Source organism: Halichoerus grypus, chromosome 15 (genome assembly GCF_964656455.1).
Source record: "Halichoerus grypus chromosome 15, mHalGry1.hap1.1, whole genome shotgun sequence".
NCBI lineage: Eukaryota > Metazoa > Chordata > Mammalia > Carnivora > Phocidae > Halichoerus > Halichoerus grypus.
This window is the reverse complement of record NC_135726.1, coordinates 4,988,490-5,003,929: the sequence shown is the minus strand read 5'-3', so window position 1 is coordinate 5,003,929 and position 15,440 is coordinate 4,988,490. Positions and strand designations below refer to the sequence as shown.

At 40.7% G+C, this 15,440-nt stretch overlaps 1 protein-coding gene across 3 annotated transcripts in view; it reads left to right on the top strand.

Moving 5' to 3' along the window:
* CDH13 (cadherin 13) overlaps nucleotides 1–15,440 on the top strand; it is a 1,400,946-nt gene that overhangs the window by 1,244,695 nt on the left and 140,811 nt on the right. For all 3 annotated transcript variants that reach the window (XM_078063200.1, XM_078063199.1, XM_078063201.1), the window contains one exon: nucleotides 5,637–5,777. In XM_078063200.1, the coding sequence (XP_077919326.1) occupies nucleotides 5,637–5,777 (141 nt within the window). The remainder of the gene's footprint in view (nucleotides 1–5,636; nucleotides 5,778–15,440) is intronic.

Sequence of the window (15,440 nt, the reverse complement as noted above, 5' to 3'; positions counted from 1 at the left end):
CCGTTCCCTGAGAATAAATGACTCTGGTTTGGAAATGCCACTGATATGCTCAGACCTCTGAGATATAATTTGGTTCCGGGAAACAGTAATATATCATCATTAACGGTAATGAAAGTAAATTGCCCACCTTGTTGACTGCGTACGGGCTGGGTGGTGGGGTCAAAAGCATGGTCCTTGCCCTTGAAAACTTTGTCACCCACGTGGGGAGATGGTAAATGGGCATCCAAAATAAAACCAAACAGGAAACATAGCCTTCATATTAGTCAGGGTGGGCTGAGCCCTGTAATCGACTTCCCTTAAACCTAAAGAATGCTTTGTGTCTTGTCCGCATCGTAGTCTGAAGCAGGTGGGCAAAGTGGCTCTGCTCCCCACGGTCATTTGGAGATCCACGCTTCTTCCTTTCTGGGAAATGGAAAACACGGAGGATTATATGGGAGGCTTAGGAGCCCCGGCCAGTGTCACTTCTGCCCATATCTCGTTGGCCAGAATCGGTCCCACGAGTTCACCTGACAGTCTTGCTCTATGCCCGGGAATCAAAAAGAAATAGGATTTGGTGAACGAGTAGCATGGCTTCACCCCAGGTCCCTTCGGGTGCAGGGGATGGAAACTGATTGTGGCTGGCTTCGGTGCCCGAAAGGCTTCCCCGAGCAAACCCTGGAGTGTGTTGCAGAACCGAGGCGAGAGTCGGAGTTGGGAGGCAGTAGTCCCAGATCTCGGCCGCACAGCTCCCGTCGTTCTGCTTAGAGCAGCGCTCTCAGTCTAACGCAGCCTGAAAGGCTCTTTCTATTGGAGTTGACCACACCGATGTCCCCAATGAGCCCTGAACCAGTTGAGAGAAATAAACAGAAGAATCAGGTGAGATCCTCGTCCTGAGAGATAGCAGATTGGTCTTGAGTGGACAGTGGGGCTTCCAACCCTCTGTTCAGTTCACCCACCGAGTGACAGAATAGCTGGTCAGCAGAAGGTCTCAGCCCCCAGAGGCAGGGCGCCTTCCTCGTGGGCAGAGAGAAGTACCAGGATGGGAAGTTTCCTCCCAAACCATTCAAGAAAGCAAAATCGCTCTCCTGGGCTTAGCAGTAATGTGGCAAGAGACAAGAAGGTTTGCCCTGCCTTCTGTCTCCCCAGTGCCTGAGTCCACATTTCAGATTCCCAGAACCCAATCGTCCCAGCTATGATCAGGGAGTTATGTGTGGTCAGTCAACTATGCGAGGGAGACAAATATGACACGGGGCCACTGGGACCTATTTCTCTGCGTCAGCGGTCCTTCCTAGAGAATGGGGCAGCTGTGGGATGCTTCAGAGTCTTCTCCGGCCGAGGAACAAAGGCAAAGCCACCACTCCGTGGTACAGAAATGAGCACATATACATATACTTCAAGTGAGAGTGACCATGGGAGCTAGGGATTTATGGAAGACTTCCTGGAGAAGTCTCAGCTGGCGTGGGAAGTGGGTCAGAGGTGACTGGAAACTATATCCAGCTGTGTAAGAACGAGGGGATCCAGGTGACATTCTCTCCAAGTCTTTTACCTTTCCAAGGAGGCTGCTTTTATTATCGGTTGTTTGATTTTTTTACTGCTGTCATTGCAAAAGCAATACTGTGTATCACAGGAAAGAAATAACCCAAAATACTGATAAGCCAGGGGACTTGTTATCTTAAGAGTCGCTTTTAAGGAAGAAAACTTGGAAACACCTCCATGAAGGGCCATCCAGTCGGGAAGGGCTGAGTGAATGGTGGTGGGTCCAGCCCGTGGGCTCAAGGACAGGGCTGGAAACGAACAGACAGACCTGGTGATAGGGCCGAACAACTTGCACAGCTGTGTGAACGATACCACTGGTTTAAAGATGTGTGCATATGAAGTGTGTGTGTGTGCGCACGCGCACGTGTAACGTGTGGGAAAAGGAAGGAGACAACGGACCACGAACGGTAATTGCCTCTCGGAGGTGGGGCTGGGAAAGGTGGACGGTCCTCACTTTCCGCTCTAGAAGCAACCGTATTGTTTCTATTTTCCTTACGATAACTGGGTATCTCTCCAAGAATAAAAACGTGTTAATAGTAGCCTTAAGTTTGCCAGAAAATTGAGACTTTGGGAACATCTCATCCCAAACCACGCCATCTATCTACTTAATTGTCTAATTGATTTCCAACGGGGTTAATCAATCTATTTCTCGTTGCAGTCATAAAGTTTTATTTACTTCAGGAGACGGGAATTGGCTGGTTCCTTTTTAAAAATTTGTTTATAAAATTTGTTCGGTTACAAGAGAGTTAAGCCAATGCATCCTTCCTGTGAGCTATCCTAAGAATTTGTACCTGTCTCCGCTTAGCCATGACTCCACTTTGGTGCTATTATTCGCGACTACGCTTGTGCTCGACCTTCAAACTTCCCTCAGCTCCTTGAAGAAATGACCCTGTTTTCCCATCCCTGGATCCCCAGCCCCCAGCACAATATTTAGCCTAGATGTTTAATAACTTCCAGTTAAATGGGCATAAAAACTAACGAAGGAAAAAATTAGAATAACTTTCTCTGGTCCAAAAACAAAAATGTTTCTGTGGAGGGGAAAAGGAAAAAACCATGTATGCAGGAGATGACTGGTACTCTGGTGTGAAGAGCCTCTTGTGATACCGTAGGATCATACAATAGCTCTCACACTTTCTTGCAAATAACCAGATAATTGGTCACAGCGTTAGTTGCAGTATCAGTCAAAACTCCTTGTTGCTACTCATGGAACATTTAATTTAGGTGTCTTAGGGAAAGGAGAAATTTATTAGCTCCTAGAACTCACAAAATATGAGGGGGAGATTCTGCCTTCAAGGATCACTATTAAATGGCTCGAATAAGGTTGAAAGAACTCCCTCTCCATCTCCAGGTGGTTCTATGTTGTCTTCTCTTTCAGGCTGACTTTCTCTGTGTGCTTGCAAATGGCCACTACCAGCCCCAGATTTGCGTCCGACCACCTCCAAGTCCAATAGAAAGAGAACTCCTTCTACCTAAGGGTTCTAAAATAAGCATGTCCCGGAATTTTGAGTTTCAGTCCTGGGTGGCCTAACTTGGGTTACATGCTCATCACAAGATCATGGGAAGGGGAGACCCTGATTGTCCGGGCCTGAGCCACATGACCATCCCTCCATCATGGATAGAATCAATGCTACCTGAACTCCACCTGGGCTGAGAGTGAGGAAGGGGTGAGGCCCCCCAGGGAATGATGGCATGGGTCCAAGGGGAAGAGGGAGTGGACACTGGGAAAGCAGAACAGCACGTGTCCACTACAGTTGGTGCTTGAAGCTGTCCTGTGGGGTGTGTCCACAGTAACCTGCACTGCGTGTTGGGGCAGGGCGATGCTGGGAGGAATTCACAGCCATGTTAGATAGCAATCCCACAACCACGCTCAGCCCCCAGTTTGCTTCATGGGGCAAGATCAGCTGTTCTTTAGGGAGAAGCCATGCCCAGGATCATACACTAAATGTTCTAGCAGGACTGATAGGAAAATTGGTCAGATATTCTAGGTTAACAGTACTGAAATAGGAATACAGACGACCCATGAACAACGGCGGTTTTTGCTGTGTGGATTAGACACAGATTTCTTTCAATAAATACAGCACAACACTATATATATATTTTCTCTTCCTTATGATTTTCTTTTGTCTAGATTACTTTATTGTGAGAATATGGTATGTAATACATATAACATACAAAATATGTGTTAATTGATTATTTGTGTTATCAGTAAGGCTTCCGGTCAACAGTAGGCTATTAGTACTGAGCTTTTTGGGGAGTCAAGTTATACATGGATTTTCAACCACATGGGGGTTGGGTGCCCCTAACCCCCACATTGTTCAAGGGTCAGCTGTAAAGAGCCTTAAAATGTTTATACTCTTTGGCTTACTTCTTGGAATCTAGCATTCAAAAAATAGTCAAATTATATCGAAAGCTTCTTGAATGCAGATGTTCATCGCAGTGTGATTTGAAATTGTCAAAAATTTTTAGAGACTAGAAATAACCTAAAGTCCTAATAAGAGAAGATGATGAAGTAAATTATAAATTATGCATATCATTATATTTTATGCAGCCCTTAAAATGATGTCAGGAAATGATATTGGTCAGTGACATTACATGGGGAAAGTGGCTATTGAGTTTGCCATGATCTCTTCAATATTGGAAAAGCTCATGTAATTTCTTATTTTTATGATTTAATGCTTCCAAAATCATGTAATGTTTTATTAGAAAAGTAAAAATGTTATACTAGAAATTAGACCTGGCTAGTGGTTGTGTTGTCCAGAGACACTCAGGAAAGACTTTGAAAATGGGCCCAATGTACTGGTTTCATATGGTCCAGCTGTAGAATTTACGGCAAATAGTAAATCCAATCCAACTTGTGGGTGATGGTAAGTAGAAGGTCACTCAAAGTAAGCTGATGATTTTCTAGCTTTAGCTTGAGAGTAGATGGAACTGAACCAGCACCACCAGAATCACCTAGAGCTAGATTTGGTGTTAAATTCTGTTTGCACTCAGCAGTTAGACAGTTGTGTGACCTTCCATCCCGGTGGAGCTCATTTCACAATACATACATGTATCCAGTCAGCGTAGGTACACCTTAAACATACACAATCTTATATGTCAACTATATTTCAATAAAGCTGGGGACTGGGAAACATTGTGAATAATCCTATCCAAGGAGTGTCTCAGCATCCCAACTCCTTCTCTCAAATCTAAGAGTTTAGAGCCTTCCAAACCATATAACAGAACTCCTACTCCTTAAGTTAGTAGCTCAGAAGCTCTCAGTTAAGAAACAACCAATTAAAGGTGCCCTAGGGAGCCACACACCCTTTAAAAATACTGGAAAGTTTTAGGGACAGCTAGCATTGAGCTATTAAAATTTACCATGTAAACTCTTGGTTTTAGAAGGAAATTCTAGATCCCCACTGTGTTTTTGTTTTTTGCTCCCCATGGTATTTCTTAATCGTTGGTTGGTATAAGCAATAGCCTTTGAAGCTGTCCTACCAGCAGGGCGATTTGCGACTGGTAGGACCTTTTATTTGTGTTATTGAAGGTGATTCAACTTGAACTCTGTGAGTGATTAAGAAAACACTCCAAAATGGTTTAAGCAAATAAGGAAAATTAATGCCATAATTAGCTAAAAATGGGAACCATATATGCGCCTTAACACATAGTTGGAAAGATTAAGTACAAAGTCCAGTACCCAATGGCTGGCCAGCAGGTTGTTCAGTAAATGTGAGTTCCCAGAGCCGCCATCTTTGTCCCCATCTCATCATCACACTTAACCTCCATTGTAGACCAGTTTCCTGAGGTCACTGTGAAATAACATAAGTGGGTGTGGACGTCAAACATGCATTATATACCCTAAAACCTGGAAATGAAACAGTCTGGAATGTATCGAATGCCCTGTTAAATAAGGACAGAAAACGGATTCCGTCCCCACGACTGTATCCAGTCTATGAATCGTGACAGTCTTGTATTGGAGAGAGTCCAGTGACACAGTTACTGAGAACAGGTGCAGGCTCTGTGGGTACGAGATGGCTGCCCTGATGGGCGAGGGGGTGGCGCGGCCTCGGCGACCCCTACATCCCAGGTGGCAGCCCAAACCTAAATGCCATCTTGTCTGTCGTGTTTTTGCTTTACAGACTCTGGAAAATCCCAAGTATGAATTGATCATCGAGGCTAAAGACATGGCTGGACTGGATGTTGGCTTAACAGGCACGGCCACGGCGACAATCATGATCGATGACAAAAATGATCACTCACCAAAATTCACCAGGAAAGAGGTAACCGCCCCCCGCCCCCCAGCCTGGCTGTTTACAGCCATGGTTGTTGATCGATATTAACTCCACGTACTGCAGCCCCTGCTGGCCCCCGGTTTGCACAAGAAAACCCTCCTTGTGGGAGAGGGGGTGTTGTTTTGCTCTTGCGTACTTTTTCATGTTTGTGTCTTTTGTGGGTACGTAAAGCTGAAAAGAGCGCTGTGAGAACAAAAGCACTGAATCTTGTTAAAGTCCATAAGAAAATAACTTTTAATGCCAAAGTGCCATTTTCCTAGTTTTATCGGTGTTATTTAGCACTGAGTTATGTGAGGCCTGTTGTGATTTTAGCATAACAATAAGTATTTTTTTCAGCAAGTACAGATTGAGAGGGCAGACGGAACAGCAGCGAGAAGGTAAAGCAGATTTTCTTGGCAATAACAAGGTGGCCCAGGAGCTTATAAATTACAACCAAGTTAGCTTGTCCAGAAGAGCCATTATTTATTCTCGGCTCTTGTGCTTTTATGATTATGGATCATGGTTGCTGGTCCCCATTTATTCCAGTGGAGCAATGTTTGGGGATGGGCTGAGTACACAAAATTGCATTCAGTTGCTGCATTTGTATCCAAACCAGGAAGTTATTTGCACCCTGCATCTGATGGAAATACGATAACGCCGTGGTTTCTTTGGGGGGTCAGGGCCTGAGCCAAGGATTTGACACCCCTCTTACTGACCAAGAGCGCAGAATCAGTAAAGATAGCCTTTGTCATCGGCTGAGCCTTTGCTGTGCGTCTGCCACCACCAACGGGGCTCTCCACCTGCGATTCTTTGCCTCGTTTGACTGTGTGAGGTTGGTTTCATTAACCACTCTACCAGGAAGGGAGCTTATTTTCAGCTCAAAGAATCTGGATAACTGCTCCAAGGTCACGGGCGGAGTCAGTGACAGAAATGGGATGTGAACATGGTTCCCAGGGAGCCACGCAACTAACTGCAGTATTATGCTTCCTTATCTGTGGTTCATGTTTTCCACCCTCCCTGACATTCAGGAAAAAAAAAAGGCGCATATGTCCGGATTTGCAGTTGCCCCACCCCTCTCTCCAGAGTCCCAGGGCTACTCCAGATGGTTCAGGAGAGGTGGGCCCTCTGGCTCCCCAGTGCCCTCTCTATCCCAGCAGCCCTGCGTGCGTGACACATTCAGGGTGGAAATCTCCCCCTCTCCCAGGGGGTCTTGGGCACTCAGGATTCCAACCTCCACATGGCAGAGGCCAAAGTAGCTGATACAGCTTCATTCTTTTGCTTCCCATGACATGTTCCTATGACTGCTAAAACAGATTGCTCACTATTCCCAAGTTGCCCAAACTGGCATTCCAAAAAACTGGTTCCATGAGTTACATCATTGTGGGGCAGGGGAAGACTTCACGGTCAACTAGATGTGGGGGACCCTGAGTTGAATAGAAAAAAAGATTTCTTTTACTGCAGCACTCCCAGGTACCTTTAAAATGCTTTGTTTCTCTAAGAGGGGCAGGGATAATCTGTAGGGTTTTTCAGACTTATTTGGCCCCGGGAAGAACTTTTCCTGGGCCACCTCGTCATGTCTCACTGAGCTGGTGTCCCATGTGGCTACTGGTTTACCTGCAGAATTTCTATTTCCAATGCTATATCCAAAGCTATTTCCAAAAAAGTACTAAAGGCATGTTTTCATATTCAATATAGATATAGTAATGAAAATAAAAATTACATAACCCCAATCTAAAAATAAGAAGACCTATCAATGTTGCCAGGTGTCTGAGACTAATTAGTTACTTCAGTGAAGCCCTGAATTTAGCTCCTGTGACTCAGGAAACAAGAAGTATGTGCCTAGTCATGAACTAAATACCGTGAGGGAGAGATTTGTGCTGTTGTTAATACCACTGACTCCAAGGAAAAATTTAACGTAGATCTTAAGTAAAGAGTAAGAGACACTGAGTAGTGTCATGGAAAATATATTCACCTGTGGATATCAGCAAAAGCACAGAACTTCTCTTCAAATGGACATTTGACAGCAAGCTTTAGATTCCCACAGGGCAAAAGTGATGTCCCAACTCATATAGAGATATAAGAAATAAAATGAGAGGAATGGATAACTAGCAAGTCCATGAAACTCTTCCTCTTGGGTATCAGATGTCCCAAAGTAGTCTTTGTCCAATGCTGGATAAAGGAAGTTCACAGTTAGATTTTCTAACATATTCCTGAAAGGCTGATTTCTTTGTTGTTGAAAAGGGAATTATACATTTTGGATGCCAGAATTGGCAGAGGTAGTATAACACAGAGGGGAAGAGATGGGCTCTGGAACCAGAACCGGATTCAGATCCCACCATGGATATGAGCATGTTAACCCTCTACGTTCTAGTTTCTTCACCTGTTGATGGGGCTGACAATAAAGCCTACCTCACTAGGTTCCTGTGAATATGAAATGAGCCAGTGGTGGAAAGCGTTTAGATAGTGCTGGTCATCTACTGTTCTCTAGCGTGTTGGTGATGAGAACAGTGGTAATAAGGAAGGTGATGGTGAAGACAGTGGTGAGATGAAAGCAGTGACGAAGAAGATGGCAGTGAGCAAGATGGTGGTGGTGAGCAAGATGATGATATGATGATGATAATGTTTCTAAAATGTAAAAGGTCAACTGACATTCGTAATCCAAAGGGGCATCTCTTCCCATGTTGAAAGGCTGCTGTTTTCCTCTAATGTGATCTATGAACCGGCTCATTTGAAATCAATGGTTTAGACCCTAGAGTTCAAGGGGAGAAGGAATTTTGGAGGAGAGGTGACAGAATCAGTAAAATACATCACTATGAACAAAAGCAAAACAGGCTAAGAGAAACCTGCTAAGGGGGGAAGGAGAAGTCCTGAGAAGAGCTCAGCCTCAGCCCAGTGCAGTGGTCTCTGGGATGTGGAAGAGGTAGGACAATAGGATATACAAGGAGCAGAGAGGAAACATGGCGCTTGTGATCTTGAAGCTGAAATAATGTTTAGAGAGGGAAGTCGACGTTTAATCATTCCAGAATGGAAATGGTGGTCATTTGGGTTTGAGGATGTCTAGAAAAATTGTCCAAGATGTTGTCTTAAATAGGCTTCTATGTATATTAAGACATTTCTTAGGAAGTTCCCAGGAATATATGGTTGTTTTGTTGGTTTGTTTGTTTTAATTCTTTTTGATGTGATCTTCCTTCTGTAGAGATATTAATCTTGTTATCTGTTTGAAAGAGAAGTTATGTGTACCACAAATAAGAGCAACTGGAAATAACACTGTGTTAAAGGAGGTAGAGGTATGGTTTCTTTCACATGAGAATGTGTAGGTAGATAGTCCCAGGCCAATGTGCTGACACCATGACATCACCAGGGTCCCTGATTCCTCTTATCTTTCTTCTCTACCTTCTCCAAGGCTGCCTCATAGTACAGTAGGGTCATTGCTGCACTAGCCATCGTGTCCACATCACAGGAAGAAAGGATCAGGAAATGAGAAGGGCAAAGAAGGACCTGCCCCCTAGGTAAATGTCATTTGAAGAGCTTCCCCAGAAACCCGCATCTCCTTAGCCTCCCTTATCTGTAAGGGAGCGTGAGAAATAATTCCATCTTGAGTTGGCATGTTGCCGCCCTGAACAATATAGGGGTTGTTCCTGAGGAAGGAGATATTTTAAAGGTTATTTTTAAAAGTAAAAAAAAAAAGTAAATTCTTAGCACAAAGTCAGCTCATCTGTGTGTTCCATTGTGTTTGTTTCCATGGACTGTAAGCTTGCTGGAGGCAAGGCCACATCTCTCTTATTCTCAGTCACGGTCCCAGTAGGCACTCAATAATTCAGTATTTGCTGAATGCTTCCTGAAGGCCATCTTAACATTAGAACCGTGTCACCAGGTAGGATGAGCCATGGTCATACTTAAAATTGATACATGAATTCGATTTTTATCATTCACTTTTGCGAATATTTGGGTTGGAAGTTCTTGTCTCCCTGTGGAGAGTCCTCTTTGAGTTTTCCTAATAGTTTTTACACAAAGATCCTACTAAATGTTAGTTTCAGACATTGAGTTTTTCTTCACTTTTCCAATCAATTAATTTTCAGGTTTTACCTTAATATGGCAATTGGTGATTTAAACTTAATAACTTAGGATTTTTTTTTTTTAGCTATTTGATGAATTCTAAGGTAAATGTTGCCATGTTTGAGCTATCACATTACATCTGTAATAAAACTGTCATACAACTTAAAAGGTCCTGTCCTCCAGCTGGCAGATGAGAGATGGGTAAACACTATGGTTTTCATAGAGGGGTGAAGGTAAATGGCATGAACAGGAAGCCGGCAAACTGAAACAGCCACGGGCAAATGCTCGCATTGGGTTATCAAGTGGGTATGGAGGGTCGGTTTCCAAATCCTAAAAACCAGTGTTGGGTCTTCAAGAAACCTTGATGCCTTGGGAATCTTATTTTTCTTTGGACTGTTAGCTGTTACAATAAAAAAATTTAATAGTTAACTGCCTAATTCACCCTGTAATGCCTTTACTCTTACACGTTGGATGGCAAACTCTGTGGTCTCATCTTTATATAATAACTATGTAATATCACTTCTATAGAAAGGGAACAAAAAGTCTAGTCTTTCCCCTGGTAGGGTTGATAGAAACTTGCTCTGTATGATTGAGATTTTAGAAACATGTTTTTTCACCTTCACGACACATTTCATAGTTGGAAAACTCATGTAAATTTTGAGAAGTGTTAAATTTGAGAAAATATCAGGTTTCTCTCTCAAGTGTATATACATACACACACACACACACAATTATATACAATATACACAAATATGTAGTTGTACAATTTCAAATGCTTTTGTGTAAATTGATGACCCTTGTTAACCATGTCATCCATGGGGGTCATCTATGCCCTTGTTTTGAGGCATGTTAAGAGTTTTATATTACCTTTATTGATGTTGACGTGGCAGGTTAAATTGCAAGAAATTTAAGTCTTTACCAATGTGTTTATCATGATTCACTCCTCTTCGTTTATTGGTTTATCAGGCAATCAAGGAGCTATTTTATTTCTTGTTTTAGAAATTTACTTTTTCCTCTTAATGAACAATCTGATGCAGAATGATGTCAGGATAACATCTATTTATTTCATTCCTTAACTTTGCCACTTCTGCTTCACATTCCATTAAGTATTTTTAATAACTTTTTAAAGATATAATTCACATACCATAAAGTTCACCCTTTTAAAATGTAAAATCATTGGCTTTTAGTAGACTCACAAAGTTGTGCAGCCATCACCGCTAATTCCAGAACATTCCATCACCCCAAAGAAACCCCATGCCCATAGCAATCACTCCCCATCCCCATTTCCCCACAACCCCTAGCAACTACTAATCTTCCTTGTATTCCTATGGACTTGCTTATACTGGGCATTTCATATAAATGGAGTCATGCAGTATGTGGCCTTTTGTGATTTGCTTCTTTCACTTATGTGTTCAAGCTTCCTCCACCTTGTAGCATGTATCAGAACTTCATTCCTTTTTATGGCTGAATAATACTCTATTCTATGGATTTACAACATTTTGTTTATCCATTCATCCATTGATGGATATTTGGGCTGTTTCAGTTTTTTTGGCTGTTGTGAATAATGCTGTTATGAACATTCATGTATAATCCACTAACTTTTATCTGAATTTTCTCTCAATTCCCTAATAGTCAGAAAGAAAAGGAAGTGACCTACAATATTGCTCCAAATTAGGAGTTTATAATTGCTTACTTATTTTATCAGAACATTCCAAAATGTCTTTCTAAATTGCAATTAATATGGCTAACTCAAGTTTTATGGCCTTTCTTTAAATAAACATGTAACTTTCATACAAAAAAAGTACACAAATATTGAGTGATTCTATGATTCATAAGTCAAACGCAAAACCCAGATCAAGAAATAGAACCTGATCAGCAGCTCAGGAACTTCCTAAAATCCCTCTCACTGACCACTGCCTAAATGTATATTGCTTAATTCCACATACTTAGGATTTATTAACATCTAGTTTAATTCCACTGTGGTTGGAGAACATACTGATACGGTTATAGTCCTTTGCTATTTATTGAAACTTGTTTTACAACCCAGAATATGATCAGTTTTGATAAATGGCCCAAGTGCACATGAAAACAATGTGAAATCTACAGTTTTTTAATATTTTTGTTCAAATCCTTTACATATTTTGTTTGTTAATCTTTTCTATCAGTTACTGAAAGAATGGATATGATATCTATGATTTTAGATATATCTATTTCTCCTGTTAGTTGTATCTAATTTTTCTTTGAATATTTGAAGCTGTGTTATTAAGTGCTTACAAATTTAAAATTGTCATATCTTCATGATGTTTTGATCTTTTATTATTACAAAATTTACTCTCTACCTCTGGAAATGCTTTTTGCTTTGACATTTACCTCATCTAGTATTAGAATAACTACTGTAGCTTTCTTAAGGTTAGTGTTATCATACTATATTTTTTCCATCCTTTCTTCTCTCAAATTTTCTGTAATCTTATGTTAAAGTGCATTTCTTATAGGCAATATATATTTGGGTTTTTATTTATCAGTTCCAATTTTACTTGGATTATTTTGTCCATTTACATGTAATGCCAAAAACATATACGTGAGTTTAAGTCTACCAATCCTAGTATTTGTTTCCTATCTGAGCACCTTCATATAGTTCTTTTTCTCTCATTTCTGACCTTTCTTAAATAATCCAGTATTTTTTATCATTTTATATTCTACTATAATTTATTATACTTCATTTTCATATTCTTATACTAGTTTCTGAGAAATTGAAATATACATCCTTGACTTACAGAATCTAATATAAATTCACATTTTTACCACTTCTTGCATTCTTCAAGGACCTTAGAACATCTGAGCTCCTTTTATCCCACTCCTATCTTTTGAGATCTTGTTGTCATGTTTTAATTCTACAAATATTTTATATTTTACAAAAATATTACTTTATTGAACAAGCATCCATGTATTCACCCTTTATATTATCACTTATCCCTTCATGTTTCAGTGCTTCCATATGGGTTAATTTTCCTCTGATAAAAGAATTCTTTTTTATTTTAAAAATAGTGCAAGTCTGTTGGTGACAAACTCTCTCATTTATTATTACCATCTTTTTTACCTGAATTTTTTATGTAATTTTCACTGGATGCAGAATCTCAGTTGATAATTATTTTTTTATGACACTTTAAAGGTGCCGTCTCATTGACTTCTGACATCAGCTAATTTTTTGGGTCAGCTGTCAGTATTACTTTCTTCTCCATTGACAGAAATGTGGCTCTTGTTTCTGGCTGCTTTTAATAACATTTCTTTGCCTTACTTTTCAACAGTTTTACCATGGCATGCTGAGGTATGGTTTAATTTGTGTTTGTCATACTTGTTCCCTAAGCATTGCACTTCATAACATAACTTTTCAACTATTTCTTGACCCATTTTCTCTCCCTTTCCTTAGACTCTAATTGCATATATATATATATATATAGAGAGAGAGAGAGAGAGAGAGAGAGACTGTCTATGCTTCTGTTGACTTTTTCCCAGTTCACCAATTCTTTCTTCTGCTTCATCTAATCTATTATACCCATCTATAAGTTCTTAATTCCACATTTTGTATTTTAAATATAATTTCCATGAACTTATTTTATAGATTAAAATTCTCTGCTGCAATTTTCCATTTTACCTATTTTTTAAACATTTTACTCAGAGTTACTTTAAATTCAATGTCTGATAACTCCAGTATCTAGATCACTTCTAGGTCTATTTCTATTTTCAGTATTTTTCACTTCTTTTTTGGTCATATGTTATGGTCCCCTGGCCTGCCTATAACTTTATGAATAACACATGTGAATTTTTTTTAAAGGGAATTAGGGACTCTGGCTGATGCTATATTTCTCCAGGAAGGATTTACTTTTACCTCCTGAAACCAAGACGTGTAGAAAAAGATGACTTTAAATAAGTCTAGGATCAAGTTGATTTATGGTTGAGTTTCAGTCTTTTCTGGGGGCTAATCTACTTCCTGGTTTCCCTTAGTCCTCAGGTGCAGCGTTTCTGGGGTCCTCACCAAAAGTCTGGTATGTTTACAAGGGCTCTTCTACTTCAGGGACGCTGAATTTCAGTTGTCTCCTCAGCCCCCACGAGATTGCTGAAAGCTCTGCTTGACTTCATGGCCTCATAGCCAGTGCTTCCTGCTCAGATCCTTAGCCTCTTGTCCCAGTGCCATTACAATTTAGAAAATACCTTAAGGGTAAAAGTCCAATAGGATATTGGCCTCAGGGAGCTTCCCTCTCTGCACGATCCTGGATTCCCAAGTTCTGGCTGCCTTGGTAGTTCTCGGTAGTGCTTCCAAATAGGTGGGAGTGTTTGTGTTAAATACATATTCTCAAGTTATTCTAAATTTGAAGGTCAGTCTAGGAGAAGTTTGCCCCAACTACCATCAACAAAGAAAAAAATCTAGATCAGCTTTTTCATCTGGAGCATCAAGGAAAAGCAATAGAGGTGAATATGGAATTCACTGTGGCACAAAGCAGCCTCATATCTTCATTAAAAATATAGATTAAAGAACAATAATGAAACAGTTTGTCAGTGCCCACACCTTCTCTTACTATTGGCTTTAAAATCAACTCGTGTCAGTGAAAAGTTTAAAAAACGTTTGGGTCTTCTCCTTGATATCGGTAACCAAGAAGTGACTCCAACTGTAAGAGACTTGAGCTGCATAATCAGTGGCAAGCTTCCCTTTCTGAGCCCCTCAGTCTTGAATTGACATGAATACCTGGAGTTTCTTTAACTCTTGGATCTTCATTTGTTTTTGGTTGTTTGGTGGTTAGGAAATACCTTTTTGTGCCTTCTTTTACCAAAAGTCTATTTACAGGGAATAGATTTATCCACTCCCCCAGGGTTCCGTGCAATATGGTTGAGTGCTTTAAATGAAACTCTCCTCCCCTAAGAGTTTACTTCCCTTAGGAGAGCCCTTTAAATTCAGGCATGCCTGAATTTCTCAGAAACTAGTATAAGAATGTTTAAGTCTAAACATTGACCACGTAATTACACGTTCTGCTTGCTCAATAGAGATTAATCCAGAAAGCCAGTCACACATTGCTTAGAAGATCAAACCCATTTCAATTATCCAACTCAAGTAAATTTTTGGAGGGTGGAGGCCGAGACATTTTAACAACCAGATAAATCTTTAAAGATGATTAAATCTTATTCCAAAGAGTCCATCCTCCCTCTCCCATGAAGCTTTTTATAGCTGTCATGGTGAAATATAGGAGACTTGTTTCCATGATACTGTGAAATCACCTATCTGACAGTTTTCTAAGTGTCTGAAATTTTAAATAAAACCAAACATACACTATTGGGATTTTTATCCCATGCTTTGTGCAGTGATGGGGGGAAATCCCAATACATAGAGAAATAGAATATTTGGAGAAAAGAGAACAGAGTAATTTCAGTGCATAGGTACCACTGATTTCCAACTACACAAACAGTAACATCACTTCTGATTACATCAGTCCCTGGTCCATCTTTGTCTGGGCCAACACCTTGCCCAAGGACTCCAGGAGCCATCTACTGCGAATTGCATTCCCAACTTCCCATCACATAATTAACAAGGGGTTAGCTGCAAAACAGCCAATACCCACATCCCCC